Source organism: Apis cerana, linkage group LG2, assembly GCF_029169275.1.
Source record: "Apis cerana isolate GH-2021 linkage group LG2, AcerK_1.0, whole genome shotgun sequence".
In the NCBI taxonomy this organism is placed as follows: domain Eukaryota; kingdom Metazoa; phylum Arthropoda; class Insecta; order Hymenoptera; family Apidae; genus Apis; species Apis cerana.
The window spans coordinates 2,381,352-2,403,997 of NC_083853.1; the positions used below are offsets into that span (position 1 = coordinate 2,381,352).

Genomic DNA, 22,646 nt, shown 5'->3' on the forward strand with positions numbered 1-22,646 from the left:
AATAATAAAATTATTAAACTATTTAAAAAATTATTAATTTTCTTTTTTGTTCTTTTTTTCTTTTTAATAAAACCAAATAATTATTTAACATATATAGATAGAATTATTCTATATAGATAGAACTAAACTTTCCATTTAAATTATTGAAGATGTGCTTTACATGCATTTTGAATGAAAAGTTTCAATACATATATAATAAATACATATGACAAAATATATGTGAAAAAAGTTATTTGAAAAAAAATTTAATTAAAAATTTAAAAAAATTTACAATTTAATCATTTTTTAACAACACTATAATATTTGTATTGTATAATTTTAAACATAATAGAAAAATAATGATTCTGATCTATACGTTAACAGCACCTATAGGTTAACAGTCTCGTTTTTTATGAAATTTTAATACGCAATCGTGCAATTTTTCGAAATCATTAATATGAGAATCGAGATTCGTTGTTTTAAAATCCCGTTCTTCCAAGTGTGAGGATTTTTCTTACGGCGAGTTTTTCTGAAAAACTCTAAGCAACCTGCTCGTACTTGACTTTATTGATATTGCTGGCTAAGCAACATGCTAGGAAAACGCCTATAAGTGGGAAGAACGCTACGCCAACTGCTATTCCAGCAACCAGACCGATGTTACCATTTATGAAATGCAATACACGAGTATAGCAACCCTGAAAATTAAAATATAAACATTACTAGTTTCGATTAGATAAATTTTAAGATAATGATAAATGTTTCATTTCATTTTGTATAATATAATAAATTTTGTAATAAAATGTTTATATATTCGATATTATATTATATATTCGATAAAAAGGAAAATCTAATGACATGTATTTTTTTATGTGGAAATTTTGACTTCAAATCAAGATGAATAAGAAGAGACATTCGAAGATTAAAAACATAGAACTTAGTTTTTTTTAATATTTTTAAAAATACAAATATCTATAAAAATTATTTTTTTAGTGATTGAAAAAATATCAATAAATAAATTGCAACGAATAGAGAAAATTTAAAAGCGACAAATTATTACAAATTATCAATAAAACAATACTCTTCTATAAACTTAAATAAATAATTTATAATTGAAATAAATAAAAGAACATTTGTTTTTTAATTTTCTGCAGTTTTTACTGTTTTCGCGTAAAATCTCTAGAATATTTCTATTGATATTTTATCGAATGACATTTTGTTTATAGAAATTGCACAATTTATATGTAATGAAATATAACCCAAATATATTTAAAAAATGTACATTATGTAATTATTGTTTGTATAAAAAAGTTCTTAGCATTTTTGATAATTGATTAATTTTTTCATTACGATTGCAGTATGTTACAATCATTTATAAATGTAGTTAGCACTTAAATTAGATGAACAAAATGTAACAGCATTGGATAAAACGATTGTAAAAAAAAATTAATTAGATTAAATCAATAATATTACTCTGCATAATTAGAGTTTAATTAAATAGTCTAACGATAACTTGGATTATTTTTGATAATTTAATACTTTGAGATAAATATGCAATCAATAATATACATATACAATTAAACACATAAATATTTTACTTTTTAACAAATTTTTATTTTTAATGAAATTTTGTGAATATGTAATGAATTACTTCGTATTTTAGTTTTTTTTGTTTTTTTATCGTTTTAAATATAATTTTGTAGTGATACAAAATAAAACAAAATTTTAAATCATAAAATATTTAATTTTTAATGCTCTATCAATCTATTATGAAAAATTGAAAAATATTTTTAAGGATTGATATCATTTCCTAAAAAAGATTAAAAAATGTCGATAAAAAAATTGCTCTACATATAATTTATTATGTTCTACATAATAATTTATATATTAATATAAACTTTTAATAAAATTAACATTTTGGGCAGGATGAATTTATTCGTAATATAGGAATATACGAATATTTTTATGATTATCTAAATCCTTTACTTTAGATTTTTTATATATTTTTTTTCTATCTTACCTGAGTATAAATGTTGTTTATGTCATTAATGTCACATATATTTATTGGTACTTTGCAACATGATAGCGAAATTTCCTTTGGCGGAGACATATTTAACCAATCGGTGTAACCTCTATTACCACAACATTGCAGCTAAAAATAAAAAATGAATTTTATTTATTTTATAGTGAAAACCTAATTATAGTTTAATATTATATAACAATTTAGTTTGTTATGTTCTTGTATTGTAATTACTATTAATATCAATTTTATATATTTAAATAGAATTTTATGTGTATTGTGTAATGTAATATATAAAGTGTGTCATTTAAATTGATCGATTAAATTGATCGATAATAGTAAAAAGTATTAATTTAAGATATATGTGAATTTTTTGTTTTGAATATATTATGTTAATATTTACATATTTCAAAATACAATATATATATATATATATATATATATATATATATATATATATATATATATATTTTAAAAATGTTGGAACATTAAATTATATTGAATTTCAATTTTCTGAAATATCTGTGTAAATATAAAAATTTTTAACAATTAATTAATAATTGATTTTTTTATTAATTTCTTACAGTGGATTGCATAGTATCGATATTAGCGCTTTTTCTCTCATCTAATCCATAAACAGACATAGTTTCATTGAGATCTTGATCGAATTTTTCATTTAAATTAGTACGATAAGCATAAATCGATGCACCAGCTGCAAGTTCCAATAATGCAACAACAGCTAAAAACGCACCGTACTGTAAACAGATATTTTTAACAAATACTTCACACATAGAATTGATAATAAATTGATAATTAATAAATAATTATAATTAAATAATTAATTATTAATTAAACTATTAAAACTATTAAAATTCATTAAATTTTTAATATCATAATAATAAATAATTTAATTATTAATAAAACTGTAGATTTCATTATATCAAATTAATATCAATGCCAACAAATAATAATATATAATTTGACTCACCAAGTATAAGAGAGCTGGATGGCCACGAGTTGTACAGCAACAGGCAAAAGTTGCTATTAAAGTTAAGATAGCACCCAAACTAGCTAATGCTAATAGAGCTGTTCTACTGCTTTCTGCACTTACATCTATATAATCACGAAGTTGAATTCTGACCCAAATACCAATGACCATCATCAATATACCAAATACCTATAAAAATGATATGAATATTTATATAAATTTTTTTTTATTTTTAATTGTAAAATATAATTACAATATTATAATTTAATTTAAATTATAAGCAAAGATTATTATTATAATTAAATAATTTTTTTATTATTATTTTATTATTATTATTAAATAATTTTTATTCAAAGATAATGGAATAATTCTGAACTATAAAAATTAAATGATTTTTCAATATAAATTGAATTATAAGTTATTGATTAAATATAAATTGTCCTTTTATAATTTTATATCAATAACACAATTGAAAATTTTAATTTAATTTATTATAAATTTTTAATTTATTTCTGAAATTTTATTTATTTTATTGTCAATATTTTTATAAATTCAGGAGAAAATTTATTACATATTGGCATTTTTTAACATACGATTTATGAAATTTTATTAATATTAATTAGTTCAATTATAAATTAAAAATAAAACTTTATAGATTATATTTTGGTATGTTCGTAAATTCTCATAAAATTAATTAAATATAAATTTAAATTTTATGTATTTATTTTATTTATGATATATATATATTATTGTTGACAAATTCATAATCAACATATAATTTCTAAATTGTATATATTTTTTATATGGAATTAGTATCGATTTTTAATTTTATATCATATTGATGATAAATATTATTTATTTTATAATTCAATTTATTATATTTCTTGTATATATAATAAGTAGTCTTTTTACTTGACTTAAATTAAATTAAAACATTAAACTCAATACGTATAGATGTTGTACTTTTAATGATTTCAAAGGAAAACAGGTTACAATGATAACATTCATGTAACAACATATATTTAGAGGAAGTTGATAGCAAGAATGCTGATAACAAAGTAATTAATAACTTACCAATATATTATATTACCAATATAAAAACTTTCAATTTAAATTTTCAATTTAAACAAATAGAAATATATAAGAAATATAACTTTAAAAATATTTTTTTTAATGTTATTCTTATTTTTAATAAAATAATATTGGATTTTTCAATATCAAATAATTATATTTATTTATATTATATTTCAATATCAAATAAATATCAAATAATATCTGTTTGTAATAAGATATTCTTCTTTTAGAATAAAATTTAAAATTTAAATTATTAAATGAATTAATAAAAACTTATTTCTTTATTTTCGTAATTATTACAATTATTATAATTAAATTATTAAAATTTTTTTGATATCAACTAATAATTATAAGTTCTTTCAAATCTTATGTGAATTTTTTTAAGTTATATATAAAGTTAAAATTATATAAATACAAATAATTGTGAATTTTCTTATTAAAATTTTTTTTTTTTGCTTTTATTCTAAATATATCTTTTTTAAAATTATTTTTCTTTAATGCATAAGTAAAAATTAATTTTAAAAAATTCAGTAAATTCAAATTTTATAATATTTTTTCATTTGATATATCTTTCTTTATTATTCTCTTTTCGTATACAGTAATATTTTTTTAAAAATGGTCTCCAAATTGAACAAAGTAGTAAATTCATATAATTATATAATAGAATCAATTAAGTCTAATAACATACATTTTTTTAAAATCCAATTTTAGAATAGATTTTAAAAATTAATGAAGCTTTTCAAATTGATTTAATCATAATATAATAGAGTAATAAAAAATATATTTCGATAAGAAAATAGTTTTGTTTTATATAAAAAACAAAGAATGAATTTAGAAAAAAATATTTCACATTTATTTATTTACAATCACATTAATGATATAATGTTATAAAAACAAACATATTCCGATTATGTGTCACCTTCAAGAACAGAAATATGATTTACTGATATTGAAAAAAATTGATCTTACCATGAAATCTGACTTTGTTATAATCTCTTGATATTTATGGGTGATTTTTCATCATATTATATGTCTTGTTAGATTTTTTGTAAATAAATTTCTAAAGGTATGAATTTATATTATATAATATTATTTATATAATATTAATATTTTTTTATTTATATATCATTTTATTTTTTTACGTTAATGTTACGTTTTTAATATTTGTAAAAAAAGCAATATTTTAATATTATTTCATTTTAAAAATATTAAAAATTAATAAATGGAAATTAGAAAAAAATAGAGAAAATAATATAAATAACAAAATGAAATTAATAATATAAAATTGATATTTAAACAAAAATTTAAGGCACTTAAAAATATCTAAAATAGAAATATAACATTATGTTATATAATATAATATTAACGTAGATTTATGTAGATGTAATGTTATATTTGATTTTTAAAAATTAAATATTTTAACAAGAAGTTTTGTAATATTATTATTTGTAATATTTTTATTTATTAATTTTTTACATAATAAAAAGAAAAATATTTCGAAAAGAAAGTATTTTTATTTTTTTACGCGAAAAAAAAATTATAAAGAAATAAGAACATATCTATAATTATAAAATTATAATAAAATTTTTATTTCTTGAACTTAATAATTATCGTATTACATAATAAATATTCAAAAAAAAAATATGCTTGAATTTTTTAATGAATTATTAAGTTAATTAATGAACATATGTATAAGTAAATTTAATTTAATGTGACATCGCAATTATTTCAATAGATAAATTTTGATTTTTTATATGAATAATTTTATATGAATAAAGTATTTATTCATTCATTGACAACAAGAGAAATTGATTAATTTATATCAAATACAATAATGAGTGATTGTATACTATTAAAATGTGATTATATGCTATTTTTAACGTTAGTACTAAAAAAAAATTTAGTTTATACATTATGTTTTAAATTATTTATATAATTAAAATATAAAATAAAGATTTCGATTCTTATAATATCGTGTTATTATAAATATTTGAATCAATTAAAAATTAATGAAATATAAATTAAATTTTTTTAAATATCAAAGTTATACAAAATTATAAAGGAATATTTTTAATGAAAATTTTTGAAAAAAAAATGAAACTCTAAAAAATAAATACAATATAAATAAATTAAGATAGAAATTATTTTTTAAATTTTATTATTTTCAATTGTTAAGATTTTTTAAATTTATTTATGTAGAATAGCAAGGTTTTAGTTAGTCGTTATTTAAAAATATTAAATTTCACATTATTTTTTTACATATGGCAATATTATTCAATTTTTATATAATTGTAATAATACGATAACAAATTTTTTAATTTACTTATGATACATTATTTTTTAAACACATTTTATTTTGTTTTATTATATTGATCAATGTTATATATAATTATTAATTTTCTTACATCTAATTGTCAACAAATAATCACTAACTATTGAAAATACATATTCATTTTGAATATTTAAAATTTTTCCCCACTTTTTCGCAAAATTTTAAAAAAATTTTTTAAAAAAATATCCATAAATAACTTTTGTCAATAACTTTGTCAATAATAATATTTTGTCTTCTTTTGTAAAAAAAAGATCATAATATACTTTAATGATCTTAAAAACTTGAAAAACATTGCACCATTTCGTCAAAAGAATTTATATATAAAAATTCACAAAGTAATAAAGAGAAATTTGAATAAAAAAAAACATTTGGATAATAGCACGTCAACACGTCAGTGAGACAATAACATATTGTGCAACAGTTGGGTGCAAGCTATTCCAAGATAACAGGCTTTCTCGAATCTATATGTCAAAGGTGGGTTACATCAGATGAAACGTCCTTCTCTTACCCAGAAAACGCAGTTGAAGAGCATCAAGAGAGTCTTCATGCAAGCCATAGTGGCCACAGTTTCCAAACGTTTCGTCATTTTGCTCATATACTTCTTTCTTACTTTTGTGATGTTGTCTTGTAGTGTTACGGTTCAATTTTCGGCTAATACTAGGCACTGCACCCTTGGACGAGTGAGAGAAGTCGATCGATTTGCTGCGAAATTACATGAACTTATGTGTTGCGTGCGTGGCTTGCCCCACCAGTCAGTGCATGCGCGTTGTAGGATTTGTTCGTCCTGTCAACGACTTTCGTATCAACGATATGACTTCCAGATTAATTGTAAAAATATTTCAATTATATAGAACATCATGGTGCAATAAAATTGAGGAAAATAAATGGAGAATTTCTGAAATAGAAATAAATATCTTTATAGAGGATTTGACAAATTTTAAATAGTTTATTGTTATTGTATTTTTGCAAAATTGTTTATTGAAAATATGAATGAGTGATCATTTAAAGTAGATAAAATTCATACTATCTTTTACTATCTCTATTAATTCATATTTAATTCAATTATGATTCATTACTATCATTCATGTTTACTGATTTCTACGTGAAAATAGAGATTTAGTAATGAAATAATAATATTTTGTAAACTTATTAAACTAAAAATATTTTAATTTTTAATAACAATTTGTACATATGTATATACTATTTTTATATTTGTATATTTGGATATACTATTTTATAATAGTATAATAAAATAAAATATAATAAAATATAATAAATAATAATATATAAATTAATTAAATGATATTCAATAGCTATATTATATTCAAAATTGTTTTTCTTAAAAATTATGCAATATTATTTTTTTTAAAGAAATATCTGATTATGTAATTTATTAGATCTTTTATGTATCTATTATGTACATATATGATATTAATTTGATATATGATATATATATATATATATAATTTGAAATGTCAATTATAGATATCAATATCATAATCAAATCATAAATATAAAAGTTGGTTTACAAAAATATCGATTGAAGCTTATTTATAAGCCTTAATTAAAATTCGCATTAGATGAAGCAAGATGGGAAACAGAATGTAACAAAAGATCGATCTTAGTATAAGTATGGAGAAATATATTATGAATATACAAATAGAAAATTAATACAATTACTATGAATTTTCTGCAATTGGAATTAATTTCTGAAAGTTGATTATAATATTTACATAAAGTATTTATGATTAATTAAATGTAATATACAGTCAATATTTGAATCCATATGTTTCTCGAATATGAGTATCAATTAAAGTTAACGTTGGAAATAAAAGAATTAAAACAAAAATCAAATATATTTTTCTAAAATTAATAAATTATAATTCCTATTTTAATTTTTTTAATACTTAATTCAATGTTTTCAAGACAAAATATTAATTCCATGTTCAGATAAAACTTTTTTCTTCTTTATTTATTTTAAAATAAATTCAATATTTTATACTTAAAGAATTGAGAAAACAATGAACCATTTAATACATGTATCTACTTTCAATCACCTATCATTTACATATTTCGCATTGAACATGTTAAATATCTCTTTTCGGTTTCAAAATATACATATTATTACATATTGTAATACATATTATTTTAGCTATACTGTATGATTAATATTATCTATATGATTTTACTAATTTTACTAAATCGTACTATGCATTCAATTCTATATATACCTAACAATTAATAAATAGTATGGAAAGTTATTTATTTGAAGATAACATAAAATATTGTGATTTTTAAAATGTATTTAAATGTTATAATTTCGAATTCTCTTCGAAAAAGTTCTATATTTCATAAAATCATTTAAATATATTAAACAAGATGACGATAAAATATTGTGATTATGATTATAAGGAAAAGATAACGATATAATATAAATAAATCTTTAAGAATTCTATAATTTATATAAACTTAAGTATTAATATAATTATAAGTTATATTATTTTTTTATTTTATTTTTTTTCATAAATATTATATATATCTATATGATTTTATTTAGATAAATTATATCAATTCTATATTATTATTTTTTTAATTAATTTTATTATTTTAAATTTATAGAAATTGTTAGTTTTAAAATTTAAAAATTTTTTAAACATTTTTTGTTCATATAATTTCTTTATTTTGTAAAAATCTTTTCCTTATAAATTTATTAAATATATATATAATTTATTAAATATATATAAATAAGATAATAATAAGAATGTAATTTTTTCATGATCTTCCTAGTTATATTGCGTTATTATGTAACAGGATCGTATAACGATTTTTATTATCTTTCATAACTGATATCTTTTTCAATAAAACGATGATTTAATGTAATGGTTTTTGTTGCATATACTTGAAGACGTATTGCAAATATTTTTAATTATCAATAAAAATCATTTTTCATTAGAACTGATAATATGTTAATTTTAAAAATCTTATTTATTTGTTCGCTCTTTAATTTAAATTCCAAAAATTAACACAATTTTCATTATTTAATTATATTATATATATATTTAATTATATTATATTATATTTAAACTTTTGGTATCATTCAAAAACATTATACAGAATATATTAGACTAATGTTTTTTTCAAAAACATTTTTAAAAAAGTGACAAAGAGAGAAATTTTAGTACTGTTATCAGTCTTATCAATATAGAACATATTAATACAACATATTATATTATAAATATAACATTCATTTATTTCTGATCTTGTTTTATCTTGAAGATCATAATAAATATATACGATCTAATAAAAATTATATTCGATTAATTTAAAATTATAATCCAATTATTTAATTATTCGTACAAATATAATTGTTCAATTACATGTTAAATTTTAAATTTTGTATAATGAAGAATATTTTAATATTTAATATTTAAAAAATTACGATTTCCAAATGTTTGAATATTTTGATTTGATATATCATAAAAAAATTTGAAAAATTATTTACAAAATCATATCAGAAAAAAATATAAGCAACAAAAATTTTTTTGTATTAATAATTAAAAAATTCCAAATTTTTCATCATCAAAATCATTTGTGTCATTCTATGTTATGTTATTATTGTATTAGTATTTCACAAGACATTAAAAAGATTTATTAGGTATAATGTGCTTACTTTTTTAAAGAAAAAAATAGTTCATTTTTAAATAAAAATATTATATATTCATTTAAATTTGTCATAACAAAGGAAAGATTATCGAATTGCGCAACATTACGCAAATAATTTTGTCAAACAGAGAAATTAATTATATAAGAAATAAAGATTAAGGTCAATTGAATTTTTTCTCGGTTATATATAATTAGATGACTAATAAATAAGATCTAATATAAACTTTTTAATAAATTATAATGAATTTCTTATATGTATATTTTTATTTTATTTTATTTTTTCACAATTCATATGAAACAATTTAACAAGTACGATTTAAGGAATTTTTAGAATTTTATTATATTAGTATTAGAATATAAATGACATTCTGTCCTACAATGACATATAATATGATGAATAATACATTAGAATCTTATCTTATGTTTATATTATGCAAAAAATTCTGAAAAAATTCCTGATATACTTTCAAATATCTACTTTTAAGTTGTATAATTCAAAAGAAGTTGTACAAGTTTCATATTTGCAGTATAGTTTTGCAATATAATAAAGACGAAAATGAAAATCCAATTAGATGATAAAGAATCTCATATCATTGCAAAAATAAAATATACATACATGTATTATTTGTATATATCATAGATTGAAATATTTATTTTTTGATATAAAATATTTATATAAATATTTATATAAATAATAAATATTTATATTAATATTTATATATTTTTCTTTTATGCTTATTTTTACAAAAAGTAAAAATTGTTTGGCAATTCTTAAAATAATTGCAAAATATTTTTTTATTACTCTTTCTATTTTTTTATTACTATGTATTTCATTTCTTTTAACATTTACATATTCTTTTATTTCTTTCAATTCTCAGAATTTTCCAAATATATGTCCAAAAAAATAATAAAATAAATCTATCTAAATATTTCATTTCGAAGAAATGATTTATTTATTAAAAGTTACAATTAATTTTATCATCTAATATAATGTATTTATAATTTAATACAAATAATTAACCAAAAATTTTATATTATTAATTAATTAAATATTAGATTATGAGAGTAAATTATATTTTGAAAAATCTATTTTTATAAATCTATTTTATTATTATCTATTATATTGAAAATAATTATCCTATTTAAAATTTACATTTAAACGTCAATTATCTGAATTATTCAGTTATCAAGTATACGAATTCAAGAAAAATGGTTTAAATTTGTATATTTTGTTTTTCAAAATGTTTGCATTCTGAAAAATATATTTTCTTATAAAATAAAGTTTGGATAATATAATTGTAATTCCTTTTATACGAATGTAAAAAGAAAGTTTGCACATTTACTTGTTATATTATAAAAAAAGAAAAAAATTTGGAAGTACTGGATTAATTTATTTAAAATCGATAAAATGATTCTTGATGATACTTAAAAGAAAATATTTAATAAAAAAAATTCATATATAATACGAATGCATACATTGATAATTTCAAACAAACATGACAATATAAATTATGTATTTATATCCAAATTTAATTTATTTTTCATAATGTACTTTTTTGCAGAAATTATGGTTAACAAAAAAACATGATGTATATTCAATACAAAAAAAAATACATATATTCGCTAAAACGATATTAAATAACATAATTTTATATGTCTACTATTATTGAAACATTTATATAATTGTAATATTAATATAATGCATCAAATAATGATAATATTGTCAAAATTTGTATTCATTTCTGTGATTTTTTGTAATGATGTGGCGAATTGGAAGAATCGATGTTTTTAGTATAATTCAATAAAACACTCGGCCAAATCACATTGTTGTCACCTACAATCGGAACTTGCTTAACCGTCCTTATCAATCTTTTAGTTCTTTGAATCTCGTGGAACCTCTTCATTCCCTCCTCGTTTCTTTCTTTTCTTTCTCTTTCGTTGCACATAATTTTATCTTCGTTCAGACAGCTTAATTTTGTTTCATTCCTCGCATTCGTATTCATCAGAGATTTTTCACTCTGTATATAATTATTATTCGATTCTTTTTCAATCTCGGTGATAGTCAAATTATTTTCATCATCTTGTCCATTGTCAATGCTAACATCGTCTTCATTTAGATCGAGTTTGGATAAATCTACGTTAAACCAAGTGACAGAGGCAAATCTATTCTCGTTCTGATCAGAATTAGCCGTTGGGTTGAAGACATTTTCATTATCATCATCATCATCGATTCTGCCTTCCAGTAATTGATTAGCGATAAAATCCGACACCGTGCTAACATCCCATTCAACAATCTCCTCACTGCTAATAGAAATCCTATCTTCACCTTCGTTTTTCGTATCATCGTTCACCTTTTTTCCGTTCTTTATATCACCAATAGTTTTGAAATAAATACTATGATCATACCTATACGTTTCCAAACAGGAACTATCGAGATTACTGTTCGATTGGTAATTGAAGGTTCCGCAACAATTGATCTTGGTCTCTTCAGGTTGTGACTTTCGTCGAAATTTTTTCAAGGTATGAAAACGAGGATTCCATGTGGAGTCATCGATGACTAGCTTATTCGACGAAATGTTCCATCGTGGCTCCTGTCCCCCTTGCATGGTCATGCGACCTCTCGACAATCTCTGAGACCTCAAACGGTTGTAACCTCTCGCATATGCAGCCCATCGTTCGATTCGTTGAAAGATATATTCGGTTTCCTCACTCCACCACTCGGACAAACCTTTCTGGATCATTACAGTTACATCCTCGGTCATAATTACGGGTCGAACAATAGGAAGATTGGCGAAACGTCTTTTGTTCTTCATACGAATGATTAAAACTATAGGTTTATGTACACACAATGTATACTATGATAATGAATGTACAAATAATGAATTTAGGTCAGATGATAGAGAACAATTGAATTTTCAGAGAGACCATCGATGATTTATATAGGATAACTTAGAAGCACCGCAAATACCGAAGCCATTTGAGAACTGTCGTAATCCTTGACCATGAAATTCGCATAAAGTTACATCAAATTTGATTTATTTGGTTTGATGATTGTGTGGTGTATTGTTAGATCATGGTATCTCTGTCGTAAGTGAAAAAATATAAACCGTAACTAAAATACATATATAACTTATGGCATAACTTATCCATTGGTTGATTAACGAATAATTTGAAAAGCAAATCCATTTTTTTTAAAATCACGTTTATTTATATTTTAAGTAAGAGAAATGAACGATGTAAGAATATTTTTTTTTATATATTTTTTTATAATAATTTTGACAACAATAAAAATTTTTAATTCGCAATTTCAATTGTTACACTTATTTTTAATAAGGCTTTTAATTGTGATTTTGAATTTTTCGATCAAAATTAATTTTCCAATAACTTTTTTTTACAAATTTTTATTGATGCGAAGGTATGGAATTACTTGAAGAATTATGCAACATTTTGTCACATTCTGTATTTATTTAATATTGAAATAAAAACAAGATATTTTTACAAAATACATATAAATGTAATAAAATTAAAGTTAAATTAAAATTTTTATTAAATTAATTAAATTAAAATTTAAACGAAATTAAATTAAATTTTTTTTATATCATTTATTTATTATATTATTAGCATTATTTTCATTTTGAAAAAAGATAAAATAAAAAATATTATTTTGTAGATTACAATAAATAATTTTATATAATTTTATCTAAAACACTTTCATTCCTTTGCAATTTTATCTATTGAATTTAAAAAAATTTTTTTTAGAAAATTTAAAAATATATTTTAATTAATAAGTAATAAGATAATAACGTAATAAAAAATATTTTTAATATTTTTAATTCAACTTTAATTTATATAATTATAATAAATAAAATTTTCTATTGAAAAATCGATTATCTCTTCGTAGTTGCATTTGCATTTGACAGTATTGCCTTGACATATTTGATTTTAATTATAAGTTATCAAATTTTTATTTTATTTTATTACATGATCATATTTAATTTTAACTTTACTTTGGCATAAAAGAAATTTTAATAAGGAAACTAAATAATTTTATAAAATTAAATAATATAAAAATAAAAATAAAAATAAAATAAAATAATTTGAAAACATTTAACAAAAAAAGACAAATGATTCACATATTAATATATGTAATATATTTATATATTATATATTATATAAATATATGTAATATATTAATTTTAATATATTACATATATTTTGTAGATAATGAAATTGTTTTAAAACTGATTATAATATATACGTAAATAAAAATAAAAATACTTAATAAATAAAATAAATATACTTAATATTTTTCTTTGTAGTTTTATTACTATAACATAATATATATATAATAAAAGTAATAAATTAATAAATTTAATTAAAAAATTTAATAAATAAATTTAATTAAAAAAAGAATATAATAATTTATAATTAATATAAATTATGTTATATATACAATTATTAACTATAATTGTAATTTATTCAATCTCAGTTTATTTTTGGTTTATTATTACGAATTAATTTATTAGATATATTCAAATATTTTAGAAATAGTCAATAATTCAAATTCATAAAAATAAGTCATTATCACGATTTTATATTATTCTATTATTGAATATGAATAGTTTAAAAACTTTAGAAAAAAATACTTTTTAAAAAAGAATTCCATTCAAGAAATAGAAGCAATAAAATATTTATAGGCATTTTTTAGCCATTGAAGATTTATATTTCAATCTTTCCAATATTTTTAAATAAATGATCAAATATTGCATTTAAGTATATGGAGCTTATGTTTTATCAATGTTTTATCAAAGAATAAATGTTTTATCAAAGAATAAGACCTCATAGTTATGAATTTAACATATTTTTATTTTATTAAAATATTATTTATATTTTTAATTTTATTTTATCAAAAATTATTACCAATTGTTTAGATAACTTAAATAACTGTATTTGTGTTAAGATTAAGAATTATGAAATGATATGGAAGCTGCAGGAGAATGAATGTAAGTAGATGGATAACTTGGATTGACAGTAACTGTCTCTTCTAATATATGATTAGGTGAAGAATTAAAATTATTATAATAACCTTTGTTGGCTTTAAGAAATATATTCAAAATATCATTTTGAATGAAACAACGTACATGATTATTGTAAATACACAATTTCGAAGCAACCAAATTTCCAAAGTGGAAACATTCATCATCAACCACATTTTTTGTGGTTGTTGATAATTCACGATCCCTGACGCAACATTGTTGCTGAACGCATGATTGTAACTTTCTTCTTTTTATTGCGATTTGTTGAGAGCAATGGTTGGAACTGGTATCCTTGTTCTGTAATTTTGAAGATGAGAATTCTTCACATGTTCCTGGCCTATTAAATTCTTGATCACCTTGGACCTACTTCAAAAAGAATATTATTGTTATTATGTAATAATCTTATTTTAACTTATATAATATATTTACAAAATTAAGATAAAAAAAATTTGGAATTTATTTTTTTCAAATAAAATATAAATTAATAAATATTTTTGATATTTTTATATAAAAAAAATTATTAGTTAAAGATTTTGAAACTATATAAAATTTTTTAAACATTTACTTTGCAATATTATAAAAGATAATAATGAATATAATAAATTATAAACGTTTATTTTATATTTATTTATGGATGAGAATTATTTATATCTCTTTATTTTTTTAAATAAAAGAAATTATAATTTTTTTTTTTAAATTTCTAATCTAAACCGCTCAAAATTGAATCCTTTTTATAATTCTTTGAACAAAAACTGAGAATGATAACTAAACGAAGTTTTCATTGTGTTATTTGTTATTTTTCATGTTAATGTAAAAAAAGTTATTTTATTTTTTAACAAAATGACATTAGTCATGTTCTTAGGAATAAAAAATCGAATCTTACGAACGATATGCTTAATTTTCGATATTAAATCTAAACTATTGATTATATATATATATTTAATTTTTTTTCAAATTTAATTAAAATTATTATAATAAAGCTAAAAAATTTGTTAAATATATAGTTATTATATTATAAGTTTATTTAAAATAAAATATATAAATTAAACAAATTATTATTTGTTTAAATTATAAAATTTAATTTTTACTTACCAAATTAGATGGTTGAATATATTTAGTTTTTTCCAATATAAATTTCATACTATCAAAAGCAAACCAAGAACTTTGATATCCAATAGATTTATTTATTTTCATTTTCTCCCTTCTAAGGGCTGTCAAAAGATATTCTATCTTTCTCTTACATTCATCTACAGATTTTTTACTTTCTTTTGAAATTTCTTTCCATGCATTTTCTTTTTCCTTTTTGTTATAATGATTTGGATGTTTTGGGTCCCAAAGAATATTCTTTTTACGATATAATTTTATGAACACAAGGGTTTCTTCTTTATTCATTCTTATTATTATTTAAATTTTTTATTATAAATTAGAAAAAATATTCGATAGAAATAATTTCTTTATGACAAAGATATTAACAATCTAAACACTTCAATGTGGTGTTTATAACAGAAATAAATGAGCAACGGAACAGTGAAATGGCCGATTAATCTTGTTACGTATCTTCGTATCAAATTCTGATATATATATTCATCCTCATTGATACTAACTGATATGAACTGATATGATATATACATATATAACAAATTAATTATCCATTTACATATATAACAAATTAATTATCCATTTTTACAATGATACATATAATTGTATTAAATCATATTGAAAGATACATAATAGCGATATGATACACGGATATGCAATGAATATATTAATATTATATATTTAGATACTTTACATACAAATTATGGCATTGTATTAAACTTGACAATATTGATAATCCATATATGTATAGTGAATCTTATTTTAATGTTATAATAAATATCAAGATGAAATGTATTTACTTCGATATATCGATATATCGAAAAAATCTATCTAAATATATAATTATAATTTTTAATAACTGTATATACATATATGTATATATAGCTATACATATACATATACATATATTATCGTATAGCTACGATTTAGTAAATATCATAACTGTAAATATCATAATAAATAGTATTGATATATAAATATTTAGAACAACAAAAATGTAAATTTTGAGGTTATAATGTTTACATTTAATTACCTATATTAATTTAAATAAATTTTAGCATGAAGTATGTTATTTCTTAAACAATTTTTTTTAGTAAAACTACATATATATTAACATTTTCTAAAAATTTTCTAAAAAAATGGTTTAAATTATTTTTGATAATTATTTATAGATATTATTTATAAATAAATAAATACATATTATTGTAAATATATTATATATATTATATATTTATTATATATTATATATTATATACATATATGCACATGTAAATAATATATTTAAAAACTATAAAAATAATGCATAAAGTAATAACAAAATTTTGAGTAGATTTAAGGTTATATGTATATAATATTTATATTTAAAATATTTACATTGATTTAAAAAATATCAATAAACTTAATGTTGCTTTAAGTATTATATTTAAGTATTATATTTACCACTTTTATAATTTTTTAATAAAGTAATCCATTATTTTCTAAATAAAACTATCATTTAAAAATGAATAATTTTTAGCACAACAATAAAAATAAATAAAAAATAATGACATTTTTAATGACATAAATATTGAATGAAGAAAATTGAATTAAAATTAATTAATTATATGTATTGTATGTAATTGTATGTATTGTATGTAACATGTAATACAATAAATATAAAAGATATAAAAGAGGAATATAAAAATTTTGATTTTAATCTTCATTGAGCAATTATATTATAAATAAATAAATCAAATAATAATTAATACACATATAAATATAAAAATTTTATATTAATGTAATTCATTATTGTAATGAATTATATTTTAACCAATCATTTTATTATATTCTTATTATGTAACATATATTGCTAAAGCAAATATTTAAAATAACCATAGAATCAAAATCTTATATTATTGTTGTATTTATTTTTATTATATCTATAAAATGGACTATGAATATGTTTGTATACATATAGATATATGTATCTATATTTTCCTCCAAAAATTTGAATTACATATTTTTATTTTTAAAAAGAAAGAAAATGTTTTAATTTTTTAAAAATAAATCATTTAAAGATATCAGATATACATTTGCATCTTGTACATTGAAAAATAAATAACATAATTTGAGTGAACTCTCGAAACGTAAAATTAATATATAAAAATGTCAGTTAAAATTTATTTATTAAATTATTATTTAAGTTATAATTTTAGTTTATATTGAATGGAATAAGAAAAAGATGGAATTATCTTACTCTATTTCTATACTCTATTTCATTCTATTTTATTTAATTCAAACTTCAATCGATATCAAAATTTGTGTTTATTTTAATCTTTTAAATCAATTTTCTACAAACATGTCCCATAAATATATTAATATACATGAATTATGGTAATATATTGAATTATACCAAATATTAAACTGTAACAATTTATAATTCATGAAACTTTCTTTCTTGTAACTAATTTATGACTTATTATACTTATTAATTTATAATTTCTTTTAAATAAATAGATTATTATCCAATTATTATTGAGAATTTCAATCTAAAATTTATTTACATTCGTATATAACTTTATAAAATAATTTATTAGATGAAATATTAGATAAAATATTAGATGTATAAAAGAGTTTTTTATATTTAATTAAACATAAAATTATTAAAATCAATATAAATGTATATTCATTTCGTGATCATCAATAAGTAGGAACAAAAAAATTAAAATATATTTTATATTTACTAAAGTGATATTATCTTTTAATCTATATTTCTTTATTTTCTCTATACTTATAATATATTTATAATATTATTAAATATAGCATACTATGTAATTATTTAAAAAATAATCAACAAAATAAAAGTACTAGAATATGAACATTAATTTTGCAAATGAAATTGAACTTTCTCCATCCAAAATATAATATTTAATAATATTTAATAATAATACAAAATTTTTAAATTTCTTTTTTTTCTATTTATTATTTATTCTTTCTATTTATTATTCTATTTATTATTTCTATTTATTATTTATTCTATTTATTCTATTAATCAAAAAATCAAGAAATTTTCTCATTTTTTTCGTTTTAAATATTCCAATTATATTTCACTGAAAATTTGTAAATTTAAATAATTCAACAATTGTCACAAAATACATTTTCTTTTTCGTTCGAAATTAATTATGATAAACTTCTTTTTAACTGGCTTCTTATTGAATAAATGGATAAAAATGCCGATTAATTCAATAATATCATATTTATAAAATATAATAAATAAAATAAAAATATATATGTATATTTTATTTATATATAATTATAATTATATATAATATATATAATATATAATTATAAAATCTAGATATAATATAACATAATATTATCAATATCATATATTGATTGCTATAGAAAAATCGCAATTTGTTTCAATTTAATTGAAATGTATACATGACATATAAAATATTAATTATCTTTTAAATAAAAATTATCTGAATTTCAGTAAATGAAATTAAATACATTTTCTTTATAATAAAATTCTTTAAAATAAAATTCTTTAAAACATTTATATATAATATAAATATAAGTATATAGTATATATAATATAGTATTTATTCATATTACATATAAATGATTTACATACATAAACTTGATATTAATTATATTATATTTTAGATTATATTTTCATATTATATTTTATATTTCAATTTCATATTACATTATTAATTTATCGAAACGATGATAAAATCCAATAGAAAACTGTTTATAAGAAAACTCATTCAAGTTGGCAAGAACTTACAACATTATTCAGAATTTGTCGAATTAAGACGGTTCGTACATAGACAAAGCAGCTTCCATTATCTTACAGTGAGAGAAGCCAAGATGGTAAAACGGTAATTCTGTTATTCGAAATGCCAATCATCAGATACCGTCGTTGAATATTGAACATTCGACAGAGGAGGTGTCTACGCAGTTAAGAAAATTGTTTATCAGACCTTAGCTACGTGAATTAAAATTCAAAGAGCTCAACATTTCCCCTGGGATACCGGGGATGATGGAGTTGCTGTATAAAAAGCCATGTGGAGACGGTGGACCGTGCATTCTTCGGCCGATTTCCAATCCTCCATCATACAGGTGAATAAGCTTCTTCCACATTTTTTTTTTATAATAACATGAAACATTATTTTCGCGTCTTTTTGTGTTTCATATTATTTCTTAAAATTGTATCTAAGTTTTATTTTCTGGAAAATTTAATCATTTAAATAATTAATTATGGACAACTACTGATAATTACTAATATAAATACTAATAATAATTTTCATCGAATATTTTAATGAATTAATAGAAAGATATTTGTCTTTTTTATAGATATGAATTTAACTTTCGCCCTAACTTGCGTAATGGCAGTTATTTGGTTATTTTTTGCAAAATGTGAAACAGAAATCATTAGCAATCTGCGTCGAAAATTCCGCAACCGTCCTTTATTAAGAGAGTAAGTATAACATATGATCGATTCATTGTATGTATTTAAAAATATTAAAATATCTTGAATAGTTAAAAAGTTTTAAGTTAAACTTTTATTTTAGATATTTATAAATATTATAATATTCTTTTTAATTTTTTTTTGATGATAAATATTATATATCAATATAATTTATAAGTTAAAAATTATTAAATATTTAGCAAGTATAATTAATATCATTTTGTTTTTATGTGTTATAATTTTTATTCAAATTATATACGTTATTGATAATATTATAATAATAAATATAAAATATAAAATAATATTATAAATATTATCATTTGTTTTACTTGGAAACATAAGTAGTTTGAATTGAAATTTCAATATGTAAAAAAATAATCACATTTGTTATTTTTAAAATTATATTTTCTTCAATAATATTCTCTTTTCTTTTTTTTTTTATTTTAAGGCTATATGATTAATTATTATTATTTTTCAGATATAATGTGGAAAATCTCCTTCTCGAAGAAGATGATTTTACAGACTTAAATAAACGACAGCAGTTTGACGATTATGGTCATCTGAGATTTGGGAAACGAGAACAATTTGAAGATTATGGTCATATGAGATTTGGCAGGAGTCATGAGTGATGACACTAATAATTGATCATAGGTGCAATTGTATAGTGTCAATTCACTGACATTGCGGCAAGAGTCACATTTTGTTTAGACTCTAGATAAAATATATTTTACATTGCAAATATCCATTTTGCAGTTTTCCTCTTTGTTCTCCTTTTGTCTTTTTCCCCTTGAGTTAATTGAGAAAAGTTAATTATTTTAAATTTAATTAAAAACTAAAAATTAAATATGATTTTCGTTTGATTTCATTTCTTTTAAATACTAATTATGGAATCATAAAATTAAAATTATTCATAATTATGAGATAAAAAAATATTATTCTATATAATTTTTTATAAATTTTATATAATCAATATTTATGACTATCAAAAAATGAGTTTTTATATTATATTATTTCTTTTTAAATGTTAAATTGTTTCTATACAATTAATCTCTTTTAAAGTTTATGCAAAATGATTTTTTAAATTATTTTAAAATTAAAAAAATTATAAAAAAATTGAAAGATCATCTATTTTAATCTTTTGAAATTATAAAATTATTTACTTATTCCGTTTCCATTTCCTATTATTGAACTATTTCTTTAAGAATTCTTTTTTTCATTTTTATTTTTATATCACTTAATATATATTTAAAGTACTTACATTTAAATTATTAACAAATCATCAGAATCATCATTATCAGACGCAGAAGATTAATAATAATCAGATTATTGTTAGATAAATTATTATATTTCATTAATTATTTTATAGTTATTATATAGTATTTTTATTAAAATTATAAAATAACTATATATGAAAATTAAAAATACTTAAAAAAATATTTTTTTAAATTTATTTTAAATCTAATCTAAATTTTTTTTTCTTTTTTTCTCTTAAAATTATTTTTATCTAATAAGAAATATTATTTATTATAATAAAATTTATAATTTTTAATAAAATTATTAAAAATTAAGTTACATTAAATTAGATTAAATTAAATAAATTATTGAATAGAAATTTATCATATTATAGTGAAAATAATTATTTTTAAATAATTTACATTAGAAAATTTCTACAAATTAAATATTATTATTAGAAGCAATTTCTTTTTTTTATTAGAAGATACGAATAGTAAAAAAGAGTTTTATTCCTGTGCTTAGTTTGCTTTACTATATATAGTAGATATATTTTACAATATTTTACACAAATATTTAAAATATTTTAAATACAAATTTCTGGTTAAAGTCAATTTTGTATCATAAATAATTATTAATAATAATTATTAATATATAAATAATTATTTATTCATAATTTCAATACTGAAAAATCTTTTATTGGTCATATCAAATAATGAAATATGACAATTTTTTATGAAATATTTTGTGCGTTATAATTTTATAATTACTCT

At 18.9% G+C, this 22,646-nt stretch overlaps 4 protein-coding genes across 4 annotated transcripts; 1 reads left to right on the forward strand and 3 right to left on the reverse strand.

Annotated features, from left to right (window-relative positions):
- Positions 1 to 229: 229 nt before the first annotated feature.
- Positions 230 to 8,767, reverse strand: LOC108004492 (tetraspanin-7). Its single transcript, XM_017067448.2, has 5 exons — positions 6,899 to 8,767; positions 2,985 to 3,173; positions 2,581 to 2,751; positions 1,997 to 2,128; positions 230 to 674 (listed from the first exon to the last, which is right to left on the reverse strand). The coding sequence occupies exons 1-5, from the start codon at positions 6,983 to 6,985 to the stop codon at positions 519 to 521; spliced, it is 735 nt and encodes a 244-aa protein (XP_016922937.2). The 5' UTR covers positions 6,986 to 8,767; the 3' UTR covers positions 230 to 518.
- Positions 8,768 to 10,982: 2,215 nt separating this feature from the next.
- Positions 10,983 to 12,999, reverse strand: LOC108004494 (uncharacterized). Its single transcript, XM_017067449.2, has one exon. It carries the CDS (start codon positions 12,864 to 12,866, stop codon positions 11,790 to 11,792), a length of 1,077 nt encoding a protein of 358 aa, XP_016922938.1. The 5' UTR covers positions 12,867 to 12,999; the 3' UTR covers positions 10,983 to 11,789.
- A 1,859-nt stretch (positions 13,000 to 14,858) lies between these two features.
- Positions 14,859 to 16,912, reverse strand: LOC108004503 (uncharacterized). Its single transcript, XM_017067460.3, has 2 exons — positions 16,182 to 16,912; positions 14,859 to 15,452 (listed from the first exon to the last, which is right to left on the reverse strand). Exons 1-2 carry the CDS (start codon positions 16,479 to 16,481, stop codon positions 15,015 to 15,017), a joined length of 738 nt encoding a protein of 245 aa, XP_016922949.1. The 5' UTR covers positions 16,482 to 16,912; the 3' UTR covers positions 14,859 to 15,014.
- Positions 16,913 to 19,898: 2,986 nt separating this feature from the next.
- Positions 19,899 to 21,384, forward strand: LOC108004484 (uncharacterized). Its single transcript, XM_017067439.3, has 4 exons — positions 19,899 to 20,053; positions 20,236 to 20,294; positions 20,529 to 20,652; positions 21,122 to 21,384. Exons 1-4 carry the CDS (start codon positions 19,899 to 19,901, stop codon positions 21,270 to 21,272), a joined length of 489 nt encoding a protein of 162 aa, XP_016922928.3. The 3' UTR covers positions 21,273 to 21,384.
- Positions 21,385 to 22,646: the final 1,262 nt, after the last annotated feature.